This window comes from Sarcophilus harrisii, chromosome 3 (genome assembly GCF_902635505.1).
Source record: "Sarcophilus harrisii chromosome 3, mSarHar1.11, whole genome shotgun sequence".
NCBI classification, from domain to species: Eukaryota; Metazoa; Chordata; class Mammalia; order Dasyuromorphia; family Dasyuridae; genus Sarcophilus; species Sarcophilus harrisii.
In genome coordinates, this window is record NC_045428.1 from 600,166,282 (window position 1) to 600,180,961 (window position 14,680).

At 49.6% G+C, this 14,680-nt stretch overlaps 1 protein-coding gene across 3 annotated transcripts; it reads left to right on the forward strand.

The window, feature by feature from the left end:
* Window positions 1-18: 18 nt before the first annotated feature.
* On the forward strand, window positions 19-13,978 carry LOC100916379 (zinc finger protein 135-like). 3 transcript variants are annotated; one of them, XM_031963371.1, is made up of 6 exons: window positions 19-255; window positions 2,918-3,089; window positions 5,029-5,155; window positions 6,293-6,388; window positions 10,838-11,012; window positions 11,420-13,978. In XM_031963371.1, the coding sequence occupies exons 2-6, from the start codon at window positions 3,075-3,077 to the stop codon at window positions 12,651-12,653; spliced, it is 1,647 nt and encodes a 548-aa protein (XP_031819231.1). In that variant the 5' UTR covers window positions 19-255; window positions 2,918-3,074; the 3' UTR covers window positions 12,654-13,978. The 3 variants fall into 3 exon arrangements, with proteins under 3 accessions (XP_031819231.1, XP_031819233.1, XP_031819232.1); XM_031963373.1 differs by having other exon boundaries at window positions 10,895-11,012; XM_031963372.1 differs by having other exon boundaries at window positions 19-171.
* Window positions 13,979-14,680: the final 702 nt, after the last annotated feature.

The window sequence follows — 14,680 nt, forward strand, 5'->3', positions numbered from 1 at the left end:
AGAGGAAGTGGGGCGGTGGGGGGGGGGAGGGGAGGACAAGGTGGGCGGTGAAGACGGAGTTCCGGCCGCTGCCCGGATGTCGGGAAAGAAAGCCGGCGAGCGGCCTTCTAGGAAGTGTAGTGCCGAGGCCCGGACCCGCGACTACGCATGCCCAGCAGCTCTCGGGCCTGGGTGAGTTTCCAAGCCTGGTGGGCAGGTGCGGATCCTTTTCCGACGCCCCCCGCGCTGCAGGGAAACCGAGGCCTCTCCAGGCAGGTGCGACCCCGCGTTCCCGCCCCCAGGTCCCAGCTCGGCCCCCTTAGGACAACTCCTGATCCGGGCTCCTCCCCCACTCCCCGCCACGCTTCCCCTCCCCCCGCTGAGAGCGGGTGGGCGCTCTGAGGGGCATCGGCGGCCGAGGGCGGGTCCTCCCTCCACCTCCTTCCCCAGGCGGCCCCTCCTCCTCGCTAGGCCGGACCTGGGGACCGACCCCCTCTGTAGCTCCCCCAAAGAGCTTCACACGCGCTGTCCGGGGCACCTGCGCCCTCCCTCTGAGTGACGCCGACTCCAGCCCCGCGCCCTCTTCCCCCCCTCCCCAAGCCATTAAGAGCCAGAGGCTGGACCCCCACAGGGTCTTCTCAGCCCAGCTCAGACCCACCAAAGTGAGCGCGATGAGATTGCCTAAGCACGGAGGGAGTCCCTGCTGTATGCCCTGAGCTCCGCTGCTTATGCGGAGAATACCGACAAAAACCCAGGACCCTGCCCTCGAGGAGCTTCCGTTCCGTGGTGTGAATCAGCTGGGCAGGCATTGCCCGCCGGGAAAAACGGGGAGACCCGACCATGGGGAGGGACGCCCCTGAAGGGCTCGCCGCGCATTTGGGAAGCCACCCGCAGGCTGGAGAGAAATGCCCAGTGAGCCTGGGGAGCTTGGGAAAGCCACCTGGTAAAGAGCCCCAAGTGTGGCCCAGGGGGAGGGAGCAGCTGAACCAGGAAAGGATTCGGGGGCCCGCCCGAGCTTTGGGAATATCACCTTGGGAGCTGCAGGGGAGCAGGCTGTTGCAGTAACCCTGGAGACAGGTGATGAGGGCTTGAATGGCATCCCCGGGCATCGCCCTCGGCCTGGAGTCTGTTAGACCCAAGTTCCAAACCAGACACTTTCTGGCGAGCCCCTTTATCTCTCTCTGCCTCAGTTTCCTCAACTGTTGAGTCAGGATAATAACAGCATCTACCCCAAAGGGCTGTTAGCAGGCTCAAGTGAGATCATGTTTATAAAGCACAGAATGGCTATAGAAATGCTAGCTGTTATGGTGATTGTTATTAATTAGGCTTCCTAGGGAGGGACAGGTAGGTGGAAGAGAGGGGACATCAGCGAGACTAAACAACTGGTGGATCAGGGGGAAGGACTGAAGGAAGAGGAGGGATTGAGCAGGACAGAAGCGATGACTCTGCTGGGTTGTGGTTCCCTCCACAGAAATAGGAAGAAGAGAAAGTTGGAATTGTACTTGTGATATTTGGAGTTTGCCATGGGGGGGTGGGGGTGGGAGGCAGAAGGCAGGGTGAGAGTGGCTCTCCAGAGACTAGCTGTAGAGGTCTGGGAGTCACTTGCAGAGGTGATGGATCATCAACCAGTGACATCAAGAAGTTCATGAGGTGACAGATTTAGAGCTGGGATCCTCCCGGAAGCTTTTGAGCCCACTGAGTCATTGAGGCTAAATCCCTTGCCCAAGGAGTGTCTGAGACAGAATTTGAACCCAGGTCTCTCTTACCCCAAGTCCTGTGCTATTTTACCTAGAGAGAGAAGTACGCCAGGACAGAGGCAGGACAGGGATGATACCTCAGTAGAGGAGGTCCAGGAATGGCGAGATGGGGACAAGGAGAACCCAAGAAGTCTATGAAGTTTAGCCCATAAGAGATCTTTAGTAGTTTTTTGGGGGATGGGGTGGGGAGGTCTGTTTTTTGTTATGGCATTGAATAAGTAAATTAGATTAGGTATTATTGTCACTTTTATTATATTGGCTCAGGTTGCCCATGAACAACTGCTATTTGTCTGGTTATTTAGGTTTGCCTTTATTTGTCTGAGTGGTTTGTAGTCCTGTTGTGTGTGTAAGGTGGACTCAAGAGTTTTTTAAGCACCTTGTGGTTATTCTAAATAGGATTTTTATTGCTATCTCTTCCTGATGGTTTGTGGATAGTAAACAGAAATGCGGAGGATTTACGAAGATTTATTTGATATTATGTAACTTGGCTGAAGCTATTGTTTCATTTAATCTTTTAGTCTGTAGGATTTGATAAGTAAACCAACATTTCAGCTGCAAAAGCACTAATTTTGTTTCCTCTTAACCTGTGTTTATTCTTGCACTTTTTTCCCTGGTCCTATTCTCATACCCAGTATTTCTAACTTTGTATCAGTCAGTATCTACTTTGTGGCAGGTACTGTGCTAAGCTCTGGGGATATTCATAAAAACAAAGCCCCTGCCCTCAAGGAGCTTCGGATGTAACGCTCCTCCCCTCCCCCCAACAACACACAAAAGAGACAGGAAGAGGGGGAAGGGGGTTGAAACCAGACTGGGCGGTAGTGGCAGGAACCAGAAATCCAGGATGATGGTGAGGGCCGGCCTTCCTTTGCCCCTGGTCTTACTGGAAAGGGCTCTAGTGTAAGGCTGGGTTTGCGTTTCTCATAGAAAACATTTACATGATGGTGATGTCAGGACCAGCATCCATTTAGCATTTCCAGCTTTGCAAGCATGTTTCATGTGCTAGCTCAGTTGCTAATTAAACTTCTTCTCCTGAAGAAGGAACTCCCACTATTTTCTGGTGTTTTTGACAGGATCGGGTGTTATATTTTGTGGGAATGGTCAGTGCTTTTGTTCCTCGGGCTTCTTGGCGTTGAGTGAGAATGGGAACTTTTCTTCTTTTGTGTCCGTCTCTCTGTGTCCAGTGTCCAACATGACCTCGTACGGAACGGATCGAGGGCCGCCTGCTGTGGCACTTTGAGCCGAGTCTCCGTTAGTTCGAGACTTAAAAATGAGGAAGTGACTGGAGCACTTCCTCCCGCGCCTTTCAGCTCCTGCCTTTGGTAGCCAGGGCTGCTGCTGATGAGTGACCAGGGGGTAAGTGCATCCAGCCTGGAGGACAGACTCAGAGGAAGGCCCCGGGAGGGCTGGAACAGGGTGGGTCAGCTCCCACAATGGCTTCCTCACGGTCCCTTCATACAGGGAAGGTCCCGCCGTCTCCTTTGGAGAGGGAGCCCTGATGCCATCATATGCTCCCCTGGGCTGTCAGTGGCCTAGGTGGGCAGGGGCATTGCCCAGCACTAACTCGGCCTGCTGCCCTTCTGTCCTGCTTCTCCCCAGTTCCACTGACCACTGAGGGGAGCCAGGAAGGCCTTGGGGCTCTGTGAGGAGCAGGGGAGTGGGCGTCTCTTGGTGCTGGGACTCATAAACCAGAAGCCAAGGACCCGGCACAGATCCAGAGGGCCACAGTGTCCCATGTAGCCTCAGGACCCAATTCGGAGCTTTGTCTTTTCTGCCTGAGAGTCCCTGGCACGGTGGCTGGCCTTAGAGATGAGGAATACCTGTTTGCTGACTGGCCGCTGACAACCCTCTTCTCCACAGCCTCCTCTGTGGCTCTTGTGCCATCCCTCTGTCCCAGCCCTCCCGCCCTTCCGTGGCCATCGCCTGGTTCTCTCCTCGGCTCCCGGGGTCCCGTCACCATCTCTCCTCTGGGGCTGGCAGACCCGCTTCTCCCACAGTTGGGGCTTTTTTGGCTGGACGTGCTGTAGGCCCCTCCTTTCCCCAGCTGGATTTATTCTCCTTCCCCCTTCTGCTGACCCGGCTATTACTATCCAGAACTCCACTAGCCTTCCAGGCCCCAGCCAAGGTGGAGGTCTTAACTACCCCTGACCACCTCTTCACCCCTAGATTTCTCAGTGACCTGCTGGTCAGTGTCCCTGCCTCGCTTCTGCCCCTTCTTCCTGAAGCTCAGTTCTGACCCTCCCCACACTCTCTAAACTCCTGTGACTCCCCATCACCTCCAATATCTGTCTGGCTTTTGAAGCCCTTCAGCAGCAGGCCCCTCCTTCCTCTCGGGGCCCCTTGCACATTTCTGCCCGCCTGCTCGGAGATCCTCCTGGGCTGCCCTTGTACAGGACCCTCCACGCCAGCTGCAGGCTTGTCCCTGGCTGCCCCCCTCATCCAAGGTCCACCAGAAGGTCTGTGTGCACACAACGTGCAGACAGAAGGACCAGGGCCCACTCAGGGCTGCCGTGATCGGCGCATTTCAGTCTCCTGAGAAATGGCGCCATTGTGGAGAAATCGTGGGCCGAGGAGAGTGACCGCAACTGTGGCCAGCTGGAGGTGAAGGCTGGCGACGGGGGGCATCAGTGTGGCCTTCTCCTTGCCAGGCGTGTGATGTCAAAGATGCACCTTGGGGGTCAGGAATCTGAGGGCAGGGCCTGGGGGCCCAAGGATTAGGAGGTGACCGCGCCACAGGGGGCCAAGGGCTGGCCTTGGGAGCGGGAGGCCCTCCAGGCTGCCTGCCTTCTCCCAGACCCTTTCCTTGTTGGTAAGATGGGGATCACAGGTAATGGTGCCATCCAGCCAGCAGGTGCGGGGTGGGGGGGGGGGGGGAAGAGGGGGGGGCCCCCCCCCCCCCCCCGGCACCCAGGTCTGGACCGGGCCAGCAGGGACTCAGACCAGAGCGAGCCAGAGGGACATAGCCGGCCACGAGAGCGGCCAGGGCTTGTCTGCCTTTCTGACCCCCAGAAGGATGTGTGAGTGTGTGTGAGTGTGAGAGTGTGAATGAGTGTGTGTGTGTGAGTGTGAGTGTAAATGAGTGTGTGTGAGTGAGTGTGAGAGAGTGTGTGTATATGTGTGAGTGTGAGAGAGTGTGTGTGTGAGAGAGAGAGAGAGAGAGAGTGTGTGTGTGTGTGTGTGTGTGTGTGTTGGATTTGCCCCTGCCTTGGGTTCTCTCCCAGCCCGAGGCCCCTTGCCCAGCTCTCCTGACCCCTCCCCCCCGCCCCGGTCAGCGCGGCTGCCTTGGCTTTTCCAGGGCCCCGTGAGATTCTGGGACGTGGCGGTGGACTTCAGCCCGGAGGAGTGGGGGTGTCTGGCCCCATCCCAGAAGGCGCTCTACAGGGAGGTGATGCTGGAGAACTACCGGAACCTGGCCTGCGTGGGTGAGTGAGGGCCCGGCCGGCTCTGCTGCTCAGGGGCTCTGCTCCTCCCAGAGGATCTGGGGTCCTGTGCTGGGGATACAGTGGCCAGAGACCGCTCACCCAAGACTCAAGCCCTAACAGCCTCCCCGCCTCCCTGTGCTCGATGCCCCCGCTCTTGTCTCACCTCTGAGCCTCCAGGCTAACTGTCCCTCCCCCTTCTCCTCTGCTCTCCATTAGTCCTTCTCCCCCATGTACCCTCCCCCTCCCCCTTCTCCTTCCCCCCTCCATGACTGTCCCTTCCCCCATGTGCCTTTCCCCCTCGCACTCCCCAGCTGCTGCTTACCTCCCCCCCAGCCTGCCTGCCGTGCCCCTCCTCCGGTAGGTTTGTGCCCATTCACATTTTCTTTATTCTTTGGTTCTTTGTAACCGGGACTTGCCTTCTCCCCGCTAGAGCAGGAGCTCCCACTCCGGAGGGCTTGTCCCGCGCCTGCTCACCCTGCCTGAGACCCGGGCCCAGCTCTAGGGGACGTGGGGCCCCTTCCCGGGGAAAAAGGCCTCCCGACAATTTGGAACTTCCAGCCCCCGGAGGCCCACAGGGCAACATCGATAGCAATTTGGCATTAATCCTGCTCAGGGAAAGCCGTTTTTTCCTCCTTCCTTTCTCCAGGTCCCCTCATCAGAGAGAGAAGCCTCAAAGGCCTTCTGGGCCTCCCTATTACATGTGTGCCCACCCTTTGTCCTATAAAAGAAAAGCTTGAGGGGCAGCCAGGTGGCATAGTGGCTGGTGCAGCGGCCCTGATGTCAGGAGGACCTGAGTCCAAATCTAGTCTCAGACACTTAATAAATCTTAACTGTGTGACCCAGGGCAAGTCACTTAACCCCAATTGCCTCAGCAAAATAATAATAATAATAATAATAATAATAAAGTAAGTTGATAATACTAACCATAGTGAACACGTAAGGTGCACCTGGCTCTGTGCTGAGCACTTTATAACTATTATTTCACAATAAGCCTGGGAGGTCAGCACTGTTATTATCCCCATTTTAGAGCTGGGGAAACTGAGGTAAGCAGAGATTTGCCAGTCAGAATCCCTGGGCTCCAGGCTCTGGGCCCCGTTCTCAGGAAGCCCTCAGCACTTTCTCATCTTCATTGGACAGGACTGGCTGTTGTCAAACCCGCTGTGATCCGGAAGCTGGAGCAAGGGGTAGAGCCATGGATGCCCGAGCGAGACGCCCCCAACGGCGGCTGTCCAGGTGAGTGAGGGATGCCCCCTCGGTACCTGTTCCTCACTGGGGACTGGACAGTTATGAGAGACCTGAGGAGGAGGAAGAGGAAGAGAGGGAGGAGGAAGACTAGGAGGAAGAGGAAGAGAAGGAAAGGGAGAAAGAAGAGGAAGAAGATGGAGGGGGGAAAAGGAGGAGGGGAGGAAGAAGAGGAAGAGAAGGAAAGGGAGGAAGAGGAAGAAAAGGAGAGGAGGAGGAGGAGGAAGGATTGGGAGGAGGAAGAAGGCCAGAGCTTGGGGCTCGTCTCACCTTTCCTTATGCTCCGTCCTCCCCTATCTGGTCCTTCTCCAGCCTGCTCAGCCTCCCAGAGGCCCTCAGACCCAGGTGCACAGTCCCTGGGGGTGGGGAGCAAGCAGCTGCCTTGATTCCCCCTCCCTGAAGGCTTTCAGCAGTTCTTTTGTAAGCAGGCCGCCTCCCTCTCCCCAGCCAGCGCCCCCTGTAGTTTGCCCAGCTCAGCTTTGCAGCCACTACCCTGCGGGGCTCATTTGCAGCTCAGCCGTTCCCCGATTTATTTTTCAACCCCCCCCAAAAAAAATCCTCCATTTTTAAGCAGCACCAGGAGTGGGTTAATCAGCACGCAATCATGAGGGGGTCAGACACACCCCGAGCTCGGGCCCCGCCTGCAGGGAGCTCACATTCTCTGAGGGAGGCGCCAGGTTCACAGACCAGCACATCAGCCTCGAATGTTTAGGTGGGGTTGGGGGTCTCAGGGCAGGTCACAATTGTATCTTTCATCCTTCCTCACAAACCCCTGGAGGCGGGTGTGTGCTCGGGGTGGGGGAGGGCTGGAGGGGGTGCTCCCCACAGGGGACTGGGGCAGGAAGGCCTGGCCAGGAGGCGTCTGGGAGAAGCCCGGGCTCCCAGATCCAGCAACGAGGACGCAACACGTTCCGGGCAGGGGGATGAGGGGCAGGAGGGGACACTGTGTTCAGGGCAAGGCAGACGGGCCAGTCTGACCGAGGGCAGAGCCTGGGCTGGGGGACGATGCATCATCTTCCCGGAAAGCCGAGTCCCCAGGCATTCATCGAGTATCCACCGTGTGCCAGGCTCCTTGCTCTCGGCTCAGGATCTTGGGGGAGATAGTGGGCAGTGCAGACCCCATGCACAGTGAAGAGCCAGACAGGACAGCCTGGATGGCAGCTCAGAGGGCATTCAGGCAGGGGAGGGAAGGCTTCCTGCAGAAAGGGGGCTTGGAGGGGGGATGTCAGGGAGGTCAGTGGAGGAGGGAGAGCACTCTGGCCTTGGCAGGGGCTCATTCGGGGGCAGCCAGGAGGCCAGGCTCACCAGATCCAAGAGTGTATGTTGTGGAGGGAGGGGGAAAAAACCTGGGATACAATTAATATAAAGCATAGAGACACCACAAGTTAGAACTATGCCCGTCAGCAGCCCCCGGGGACCCCACGACTGGTTTAGTGGCCCCTGCCTCTGTCACTCAAAATGAAGGTCAGAATTATCTTATGGATCCTCCAGTGTTTTATACTCTGTAGGCCCTAATTTGTTAATTTGATTTATATGTAAGGAGCAATAAGAGTTCACATTTATATCCATTGGGGGCTTACAAAGTGCTTTCTTTAAAACTCTGTGAAGTCGACCTGTTCTAAGTTGTTTTATACCCATTTTATAGATGAGCAGACTGAGGCAGAAGATCAGGTGATTTGCTTATGGTCACACCACCTGTAAGTCAGAACTGGCATGTGACTCTTTCTGCTATATCTTGAGAACTCGGGGATGCCAAGAGCTCGATTTATTTTGTTGTTCTTGTTAACCTGGGTCTTAAAAATTATACTCTGGGCATTAGGTCGTTGGGAAAGCAGATGACAAGAAGCTTCCATGGATTGTCTCAGAAACACCGCTGGGGGGTCCAGGGGGACTGGCTTGGATATCTCGTGTTTTGAACAAGATTTTTTATTGTGCTGGAGAAAAATAATATCAGAATTCATTTTGAAGAACAAAAGGTCAAGAATATCAAAGGAATTAATTGGGGGGGCGGAAATTGTCAAGGAAGGAAGTTGAGTAGTCTTAAGCTGTGTTATAAAGCAGTCATCATTAAAACGATCTGGTATTGGCTCAGTGGATCACTGTATTAGATTAGGTACTCAGTATGCAGTAGTAAATGACTAGTAACCTCACAAAGATCTAAGCTTTGGGATAAGAATCTAGTATTTGTAAAATTTGCTAGGAAAAGTGGAAAACGGGCAGCTAAGTGGTGCACCAGCCCTGAAGTCAGGAGGACCTGAATTCAAATCTGGCCTCTGATACTTAACACTTTCTGTCTGTGTGACTCTGGGCAAGTCACTTAATCCCAATTGCCTCAGCAAAAATTAAAAAAGAAAAGTGGAAAACAATTTGGCAGAAAGTTGGTGTGGACCAATATCTTACATCATTTAGCAAGATAAGGTCAAAATGAGTACACGACCTAGACACAGAGATCTCATAAGAAGATGTCATTCGATCCTGTGGGATGTATAACTATCAGATTTGGGAATAGGAGAATTTGTAAATAATTGTAATGTATAAAATGGATCATTTTGATTACATTATGTTTTTGTATAAATTAGGGTTAGAATTTTGTATAAATAAAACCAAAGTAGCCAAGACTAGAAGGAAGGCAGAAAAGCAGGAAAACATTCTCAGATAAAAGCCTTATATCGCAAAGCTATAAAGAAATTTGTCAAATTTAGAAGAACAAGATTTACTTCCCAATTGACAAATGGTTAAGGATATGAATAGATAGTTTTTGGAAAAAGAAATTGAAGCTATATGTAAATATGTGACAAAATGCTCTAATCATCACTAATGAGAGAAACACAAATTACAGCAACTTTAAGATAGCATCTCATATCTTTCAGGTTGGCTAAAATGATAGAAGGCGAAAATGACACATTTTGGAGGGGTTGTGGAAAAATTGAGACACTGAGTCACTAATACCAAAAGTGTGATCTGATCCATCCATGTTAGAGAGCAATCTGGAACTGTCCCCAAAGAATCATAAAGCTGTGTGTCCTCTTTGACCCAGCAATACCATTATTCGGTTTGTTTCCCAAGGTGATTAGGAAAAATCGAAAAAAGCCTCTTATTTGTTTAGAGCTCTCTCTTTGTGGTGGCAAAGAACTGGAAATGACAGGAATGCCCATCAATTGGGGAGTGGCTAAGTAAGTCACAGTAGGGCCATCTAGGTGGCACAGTGGATAGAGCACCAGCTCTGAAGTCAGGAGGGACCTGAGTACAAATCTGGTCTCAGACACTTAATACTTCCTAGCTGTGTGACCCTGGGCAAGTCACTTAACCCCAGTTGCCTCGGGGGGTGGGGGGGGAAGTCACAGTAAATATTTGGGATAAATGTTAATGTGCTGTTAAGAAATGATGAGCAGGTTGGTCTAAAAAACAAAACAACATTTGGAAATATTGATATGAAATAATACAGAGGGAAATGAACAGAACCAACAGAACAAGCGTACAATAATGGTAATATTGTTCAAATAGTGAACTTTAAATGATTATTCTGGATAATATAAACATTCAAATCACCTTGGAAGATGTCATCCACCTCCAGAGACAGAAACGATCTATGAAACCTACCCCAGGGTTGCTGTGAGGACAAAACAAGACAGTATTTGTAAAGTGCTTTGCAAACCTTAAAGCACTGTATAATTACTAACTATTATTAGTGCTAGCTGATGGGGATTTACTTGCTACTTAGATATTTCCAGCTCTGGTGAGGTCACGTAAGGAAATCAAGATCACAATATCCTTAGGCTGAGACTGAGGATCAAAATCTGTTTCCATTCTTTGTCCATTGTATGACCATAGGAATCCACATAATCACTAAGAGTCTCATTTGGAAAATAATTCACATCACACACACATCCCATCACCCCCACTGCCACCTCATAAAATTGTGAGGACCAATAAGAAAGTTTTTGATCATCTATAAGCATTAGTTGGTACTGCTAATTTTTTTTTGTTTTTTTTTTCCAACTAAAAAACGTTGATGTGATTTATTATGAGTCCCAAATTGATCATTTGGCCCCAAAGAAAACAATAGGTCTCGAATGTCAAGAGAATTCAGAGCTAGGTAAAGTGGTTTCAGACAGATAGTATTAAAACAAGGCCTGACCTTTGTCAGGCAGGAGTCTGGTGGTCCCATTTTGGTGGCAAAAGATTTGGTTCAGGCCGTGCAGTCTACCTCAGCTCTGTTTCCTCTTGGGTCAGCATAATTGGGTTATCTGGCATTCTGCGTCTCCCTCTTGTGTTTCTGACTGCACATTTACTTCTCCCTCTCTTGGTTGGAGGTGCTGCTAAAACCGAGAGCCAGCATCCACTACATTTTAGCACTTTTTTTTTTTTATTCCAGAGAGTCCGTGTCAGATCTAAGTGTGTAGCACATGACTAAAATGTTATATTTAAATATCTTTTCAGATTCAGAAATTAGTCCTGGAATCACATACTCTGATCCAAAGCTTAACGTTTCCACAGAACTATCATTGCAGACGAGTCTCAGAAAGAAGGATCTCTTCCTCTCCACCTTGGAACAATCCCAGGAATGTGATGCTAGTCTAGGAAAGCAAGTGAGCAGGAAAGAGAAACGTTCTCGGTAAGTAAAAATCACCTAAAGTGAGGGGTCATGAGGATAGTAAAGCTGGAGGAAGCCTCCTTTGAGAACCAGTCTGCTTTTTCAAACAGAGAAGATGTAAAAGGAAGAGTCTGCATAATTATAAAGAGCTTCTGAAGAATGTAGTGAATTTGAAGTTTAATTCTAAGTTAAATTTTAATACCTCTCATAGATCATGTCTTGGAGGAAAACTCTCTGAACATGGAGAATATTGAAATCTTTAACAAGAGCCCAGATATTAATTGCCATAAGTCAGTTGAAATCCCATAAAGAGAAACCCACCTAAAATCCTGTATAATGAACGTGTGGTATTGTATATTAGATAATTCATGAACCTAGGGAACTCAGGAATGGGATAAAGCTTGTATTTATCTTCCTTCCCATCACAGATCTTGTATTAGACAGAAATATTATGAATGTCATGAATGTGGGAATGTTTTCCCCCAGAGGACAGCCTTGACTCGACACTTGAGGATTCACACTGGAGAGAAACCTTATGAATGCGACGAATGTGGGAAAGCCTTCCGTGTGAATGACTTGCTTAATATGCACAAGAGGATTCATACTGGGGAGAAGCCTTACAAGTGCAGTGAGTGTGGGAAAACCTTCCGTGTGAGCGAGCATCTTACCCAGCATCAGGTACTTCACACGGGAGAGAAGCCTTACCAGTGTCACGAATGTGGGAAATCCTTCTACCGGAGCACAGAGCTTACTCGACATCAGAGAATCCATACTAGCGAGAAACCTTACGAATGCAGTGAATGCGGAGGAGCCTTCCGTTGGAGGTCTGCTCTCACTCAACATCAGACGATTCACACCGGAGAGAAGCCTTATGAATGTCGTGACTGTGGGAAAGCCTTCAGGCGGAGCACGGATTTTACTCGTCACCAGAGGATTCACACTGGAGAAAAGCCTTACGAATGTCTTGACTGTGGAAAGGCTTTCAGCAGAGGCACGGAACTTACTCGACACCGGACGATTCATACTGGAGAGAAACCTTATGAGTGCAGCGAATGTGGGAAGACCTTCCGTTGGCGGGCAGCTCTCACTCAGCATCAGACAATTCACACCGGAGAGAAACCTTATGAATGTCGCGAGTGTGGGAAGGTCTTCCGCCTGAAGATACAGTTTTCCCGACATCAGAGAATCCATACTGGAGAGAAACCTTATGAATGTGATGATTGTGGAAAGACCTTCCGCCGGAGGTCACAGCTTACTCAACATCAGAGAATTCATACTGGAGAAAAACCTTATAAATGTCATCAATGTGGGAAGGCCTTTGGCTGGCAAACAGAACTCACTCGACATCAGAGAATTCATACAGGAGAGAAACCTTATGAATGTAATGAATGTGGGAAAGCCTTTCGTGAGAGTGGGACCCTTACTGCTCACCAGAGAATTCACACTGGAGAGAAGCCTTATAAATGTAATGAATGTGGGAAAGCCTTTTGTGCGAATGGAAATCTTACCCGCCATCAGAGAATTCACACTGGGGAGAAACCTTATGAATGTCAGCATTGCCAGAAGGCTTTTCCCCAGAAAGAAAAACTTATTCGACATCAGAAAATTCATGATGCAGACAAATCATATCAGTTAATCAGTCAATCAACAAGCATTTATTAATCACTTTCTATCTTCTAGGTACTATGCTAGATGACCAAGGATACAAATTCCAAATATATAAATGCCTTATGAATGTTATGACTTCTGTCAGGGAATTCCAACTCAACTCAACAAATATTTATTATAGAGTTCTTTCATGTGTCAGACATTCTGCTAATTACTAGGAATACAGACACCCAAAATGTAACCATTCCTTCCTCACTCAACGATGGATGGTTCCCATTGAAGAAAGAAACAATGTCAAACTCAAATAAATTGAGACAATTCTTTTTTGATAGAAACCTGAGGGATGTGGAACTACATTTAAGTACAAGTTTTGTTGAACTCCCTAACGCTGCTTGCCACATATTGAGGCTTTTTCTCAATCCTCATTCTTTTATCCCTCTCTGTGATATTTCACTCTGTCAATCACCTTTTCCTCCTTTCTAGGTTTTCCTTTCCAGGTTTCTAGGATCATATTCTCTCCTGGATTTCCTCCTCTTCAATTGTTCTTTCTCAGTCCCCTGTGCTGATTCCTCAATCTGGCTCAACCTGCGAAGTGGAGACCCTTCCTTCCCGCACCCAAGGTTTTGTTCTGGACTCTCTTCTTTCTCTCTAGCCTGTGTCACTTGATGATCTCTCCAGTTCCTATGGGTTCAGTTATCCTCTCTCCACATAGGATTCCTGCATTTATATATCTCTCTCTGAGCTCTTTCCTATGCAAGAGTTCCCCCCCCCCCCCCCCAACACCACTGCCTATTGGATATCTCAAACCAGATATCCTCTGGGCACCTGAAACTCAGCCCTCCAAACTCCAGAGCTCCACAGCCTCTTTCCCCAACTCTCCTTTCTGCTGAACTTCGTTATTACTGTTGAGAACAACATTATCCTCCCAGTCACTTAGGCATCTAGCTTTGGCGTCATCCCTAGCTCCTTCCCCCTATCCAAACTGTTGCCAGGACTTTCCACATTCCCAGTTTCTCTTCAACAAGTTCCCATCCTTTCTCCAGCTCAGTCCCCACTCTGGTTCACGCTTTCATCACCTCACACCTAGGCTGTTGCAGTAGATGCTGGTGGTTCCGTCAGGAGTCATAAGTCTCTGTTTTAGTTCATACTACAAACAACTGCCAGAATAATTACCTTGCCTATTCCCAGTGAATCCCATTCCAGAGCGAATATAAAATCTCCTCTTTGACTTTTAAAGCCACATGTCTCCTTTTATCTTTCATTGTCCAAAGTTCGTTGGGATTGTCTGGGATCGCTGAAGCATTGAGAAGAGCCATGTCTTTCATTCTTGATCATTGCACATTCTTGCTGTTACTGTGTACAGTGTATTCCTGGTTCTGCTTGTTTCGCTCAGCATCAGTTCATGTAAATCTTTCCAGGTCTTTGTCAAATCAGCTTGTTTATCATTTTTTATGGAATAATGTTCTATTACCTTCATGTACCACAATTTGTTCAGTCATCCCCCAACTGATAGATATCCACTCAGTTTCCAGTTCCTTGCCACTACATAAAGAGCCACTACAAACATTTTTGCACACATGGGTCCTTTTCCCTCCTTTATGATTCCCTTGGGATATAGACCCAGTAATGGCGCTGCTAGATCCAAAAGTTTGCACAGTTGATAACCCTTTGGGCAGAGTTCCAGACTACTCTGCAGAATGGTTAGATCAGGCTAACTGCATCTCAATAGAACTGGTTTCTATTTTAATATTCTCAGACATGTTTGGGATACCAAAGACCCTAGTTACAGGAAACATCGGAGTTCACAAGATAACATATAAAAAAGTATGAACAGTTTGATAATCCTTTCGGCAAAGTTCCAAATTTGAGGGTATGATTTTAACGAGTGTGAGAAGGGCTTCACCTGTAGGTCAGTCCTAGTTGCCCTTCATAGAATTACTGCTTGAGATAGATGGCACAGTGGATAGAGCACTGACTCTAGAGTCAGGAGAACCTGAATTCAAATCCAGACTCTTAACACTTCTTAGCTGTGTCACTCTGGGCAAGCCACCCCCAATTACCTCTCAAAAACACACACACAC

Bases quoted from the DNA above. Each gene is read 5' to 3' on its own strand.
- LOC100916379 (XM_031963371.1), top strand. The intron at 5,156-6,292 runs GTGAGTGAGGGC...TTCATTGGACAG, and splicing joins CCGGAACCTGGCCTGCGTGG to GACTGGCTGTTGTCAAACCC. The intron at 6,389-10,837 runs GTGAGTGAGGGA...ATATCTTTTCAG, and splicing joins CCCCAACGGCGGCTGTCCAG to ATTCAGAAATTAGTCCTGGA.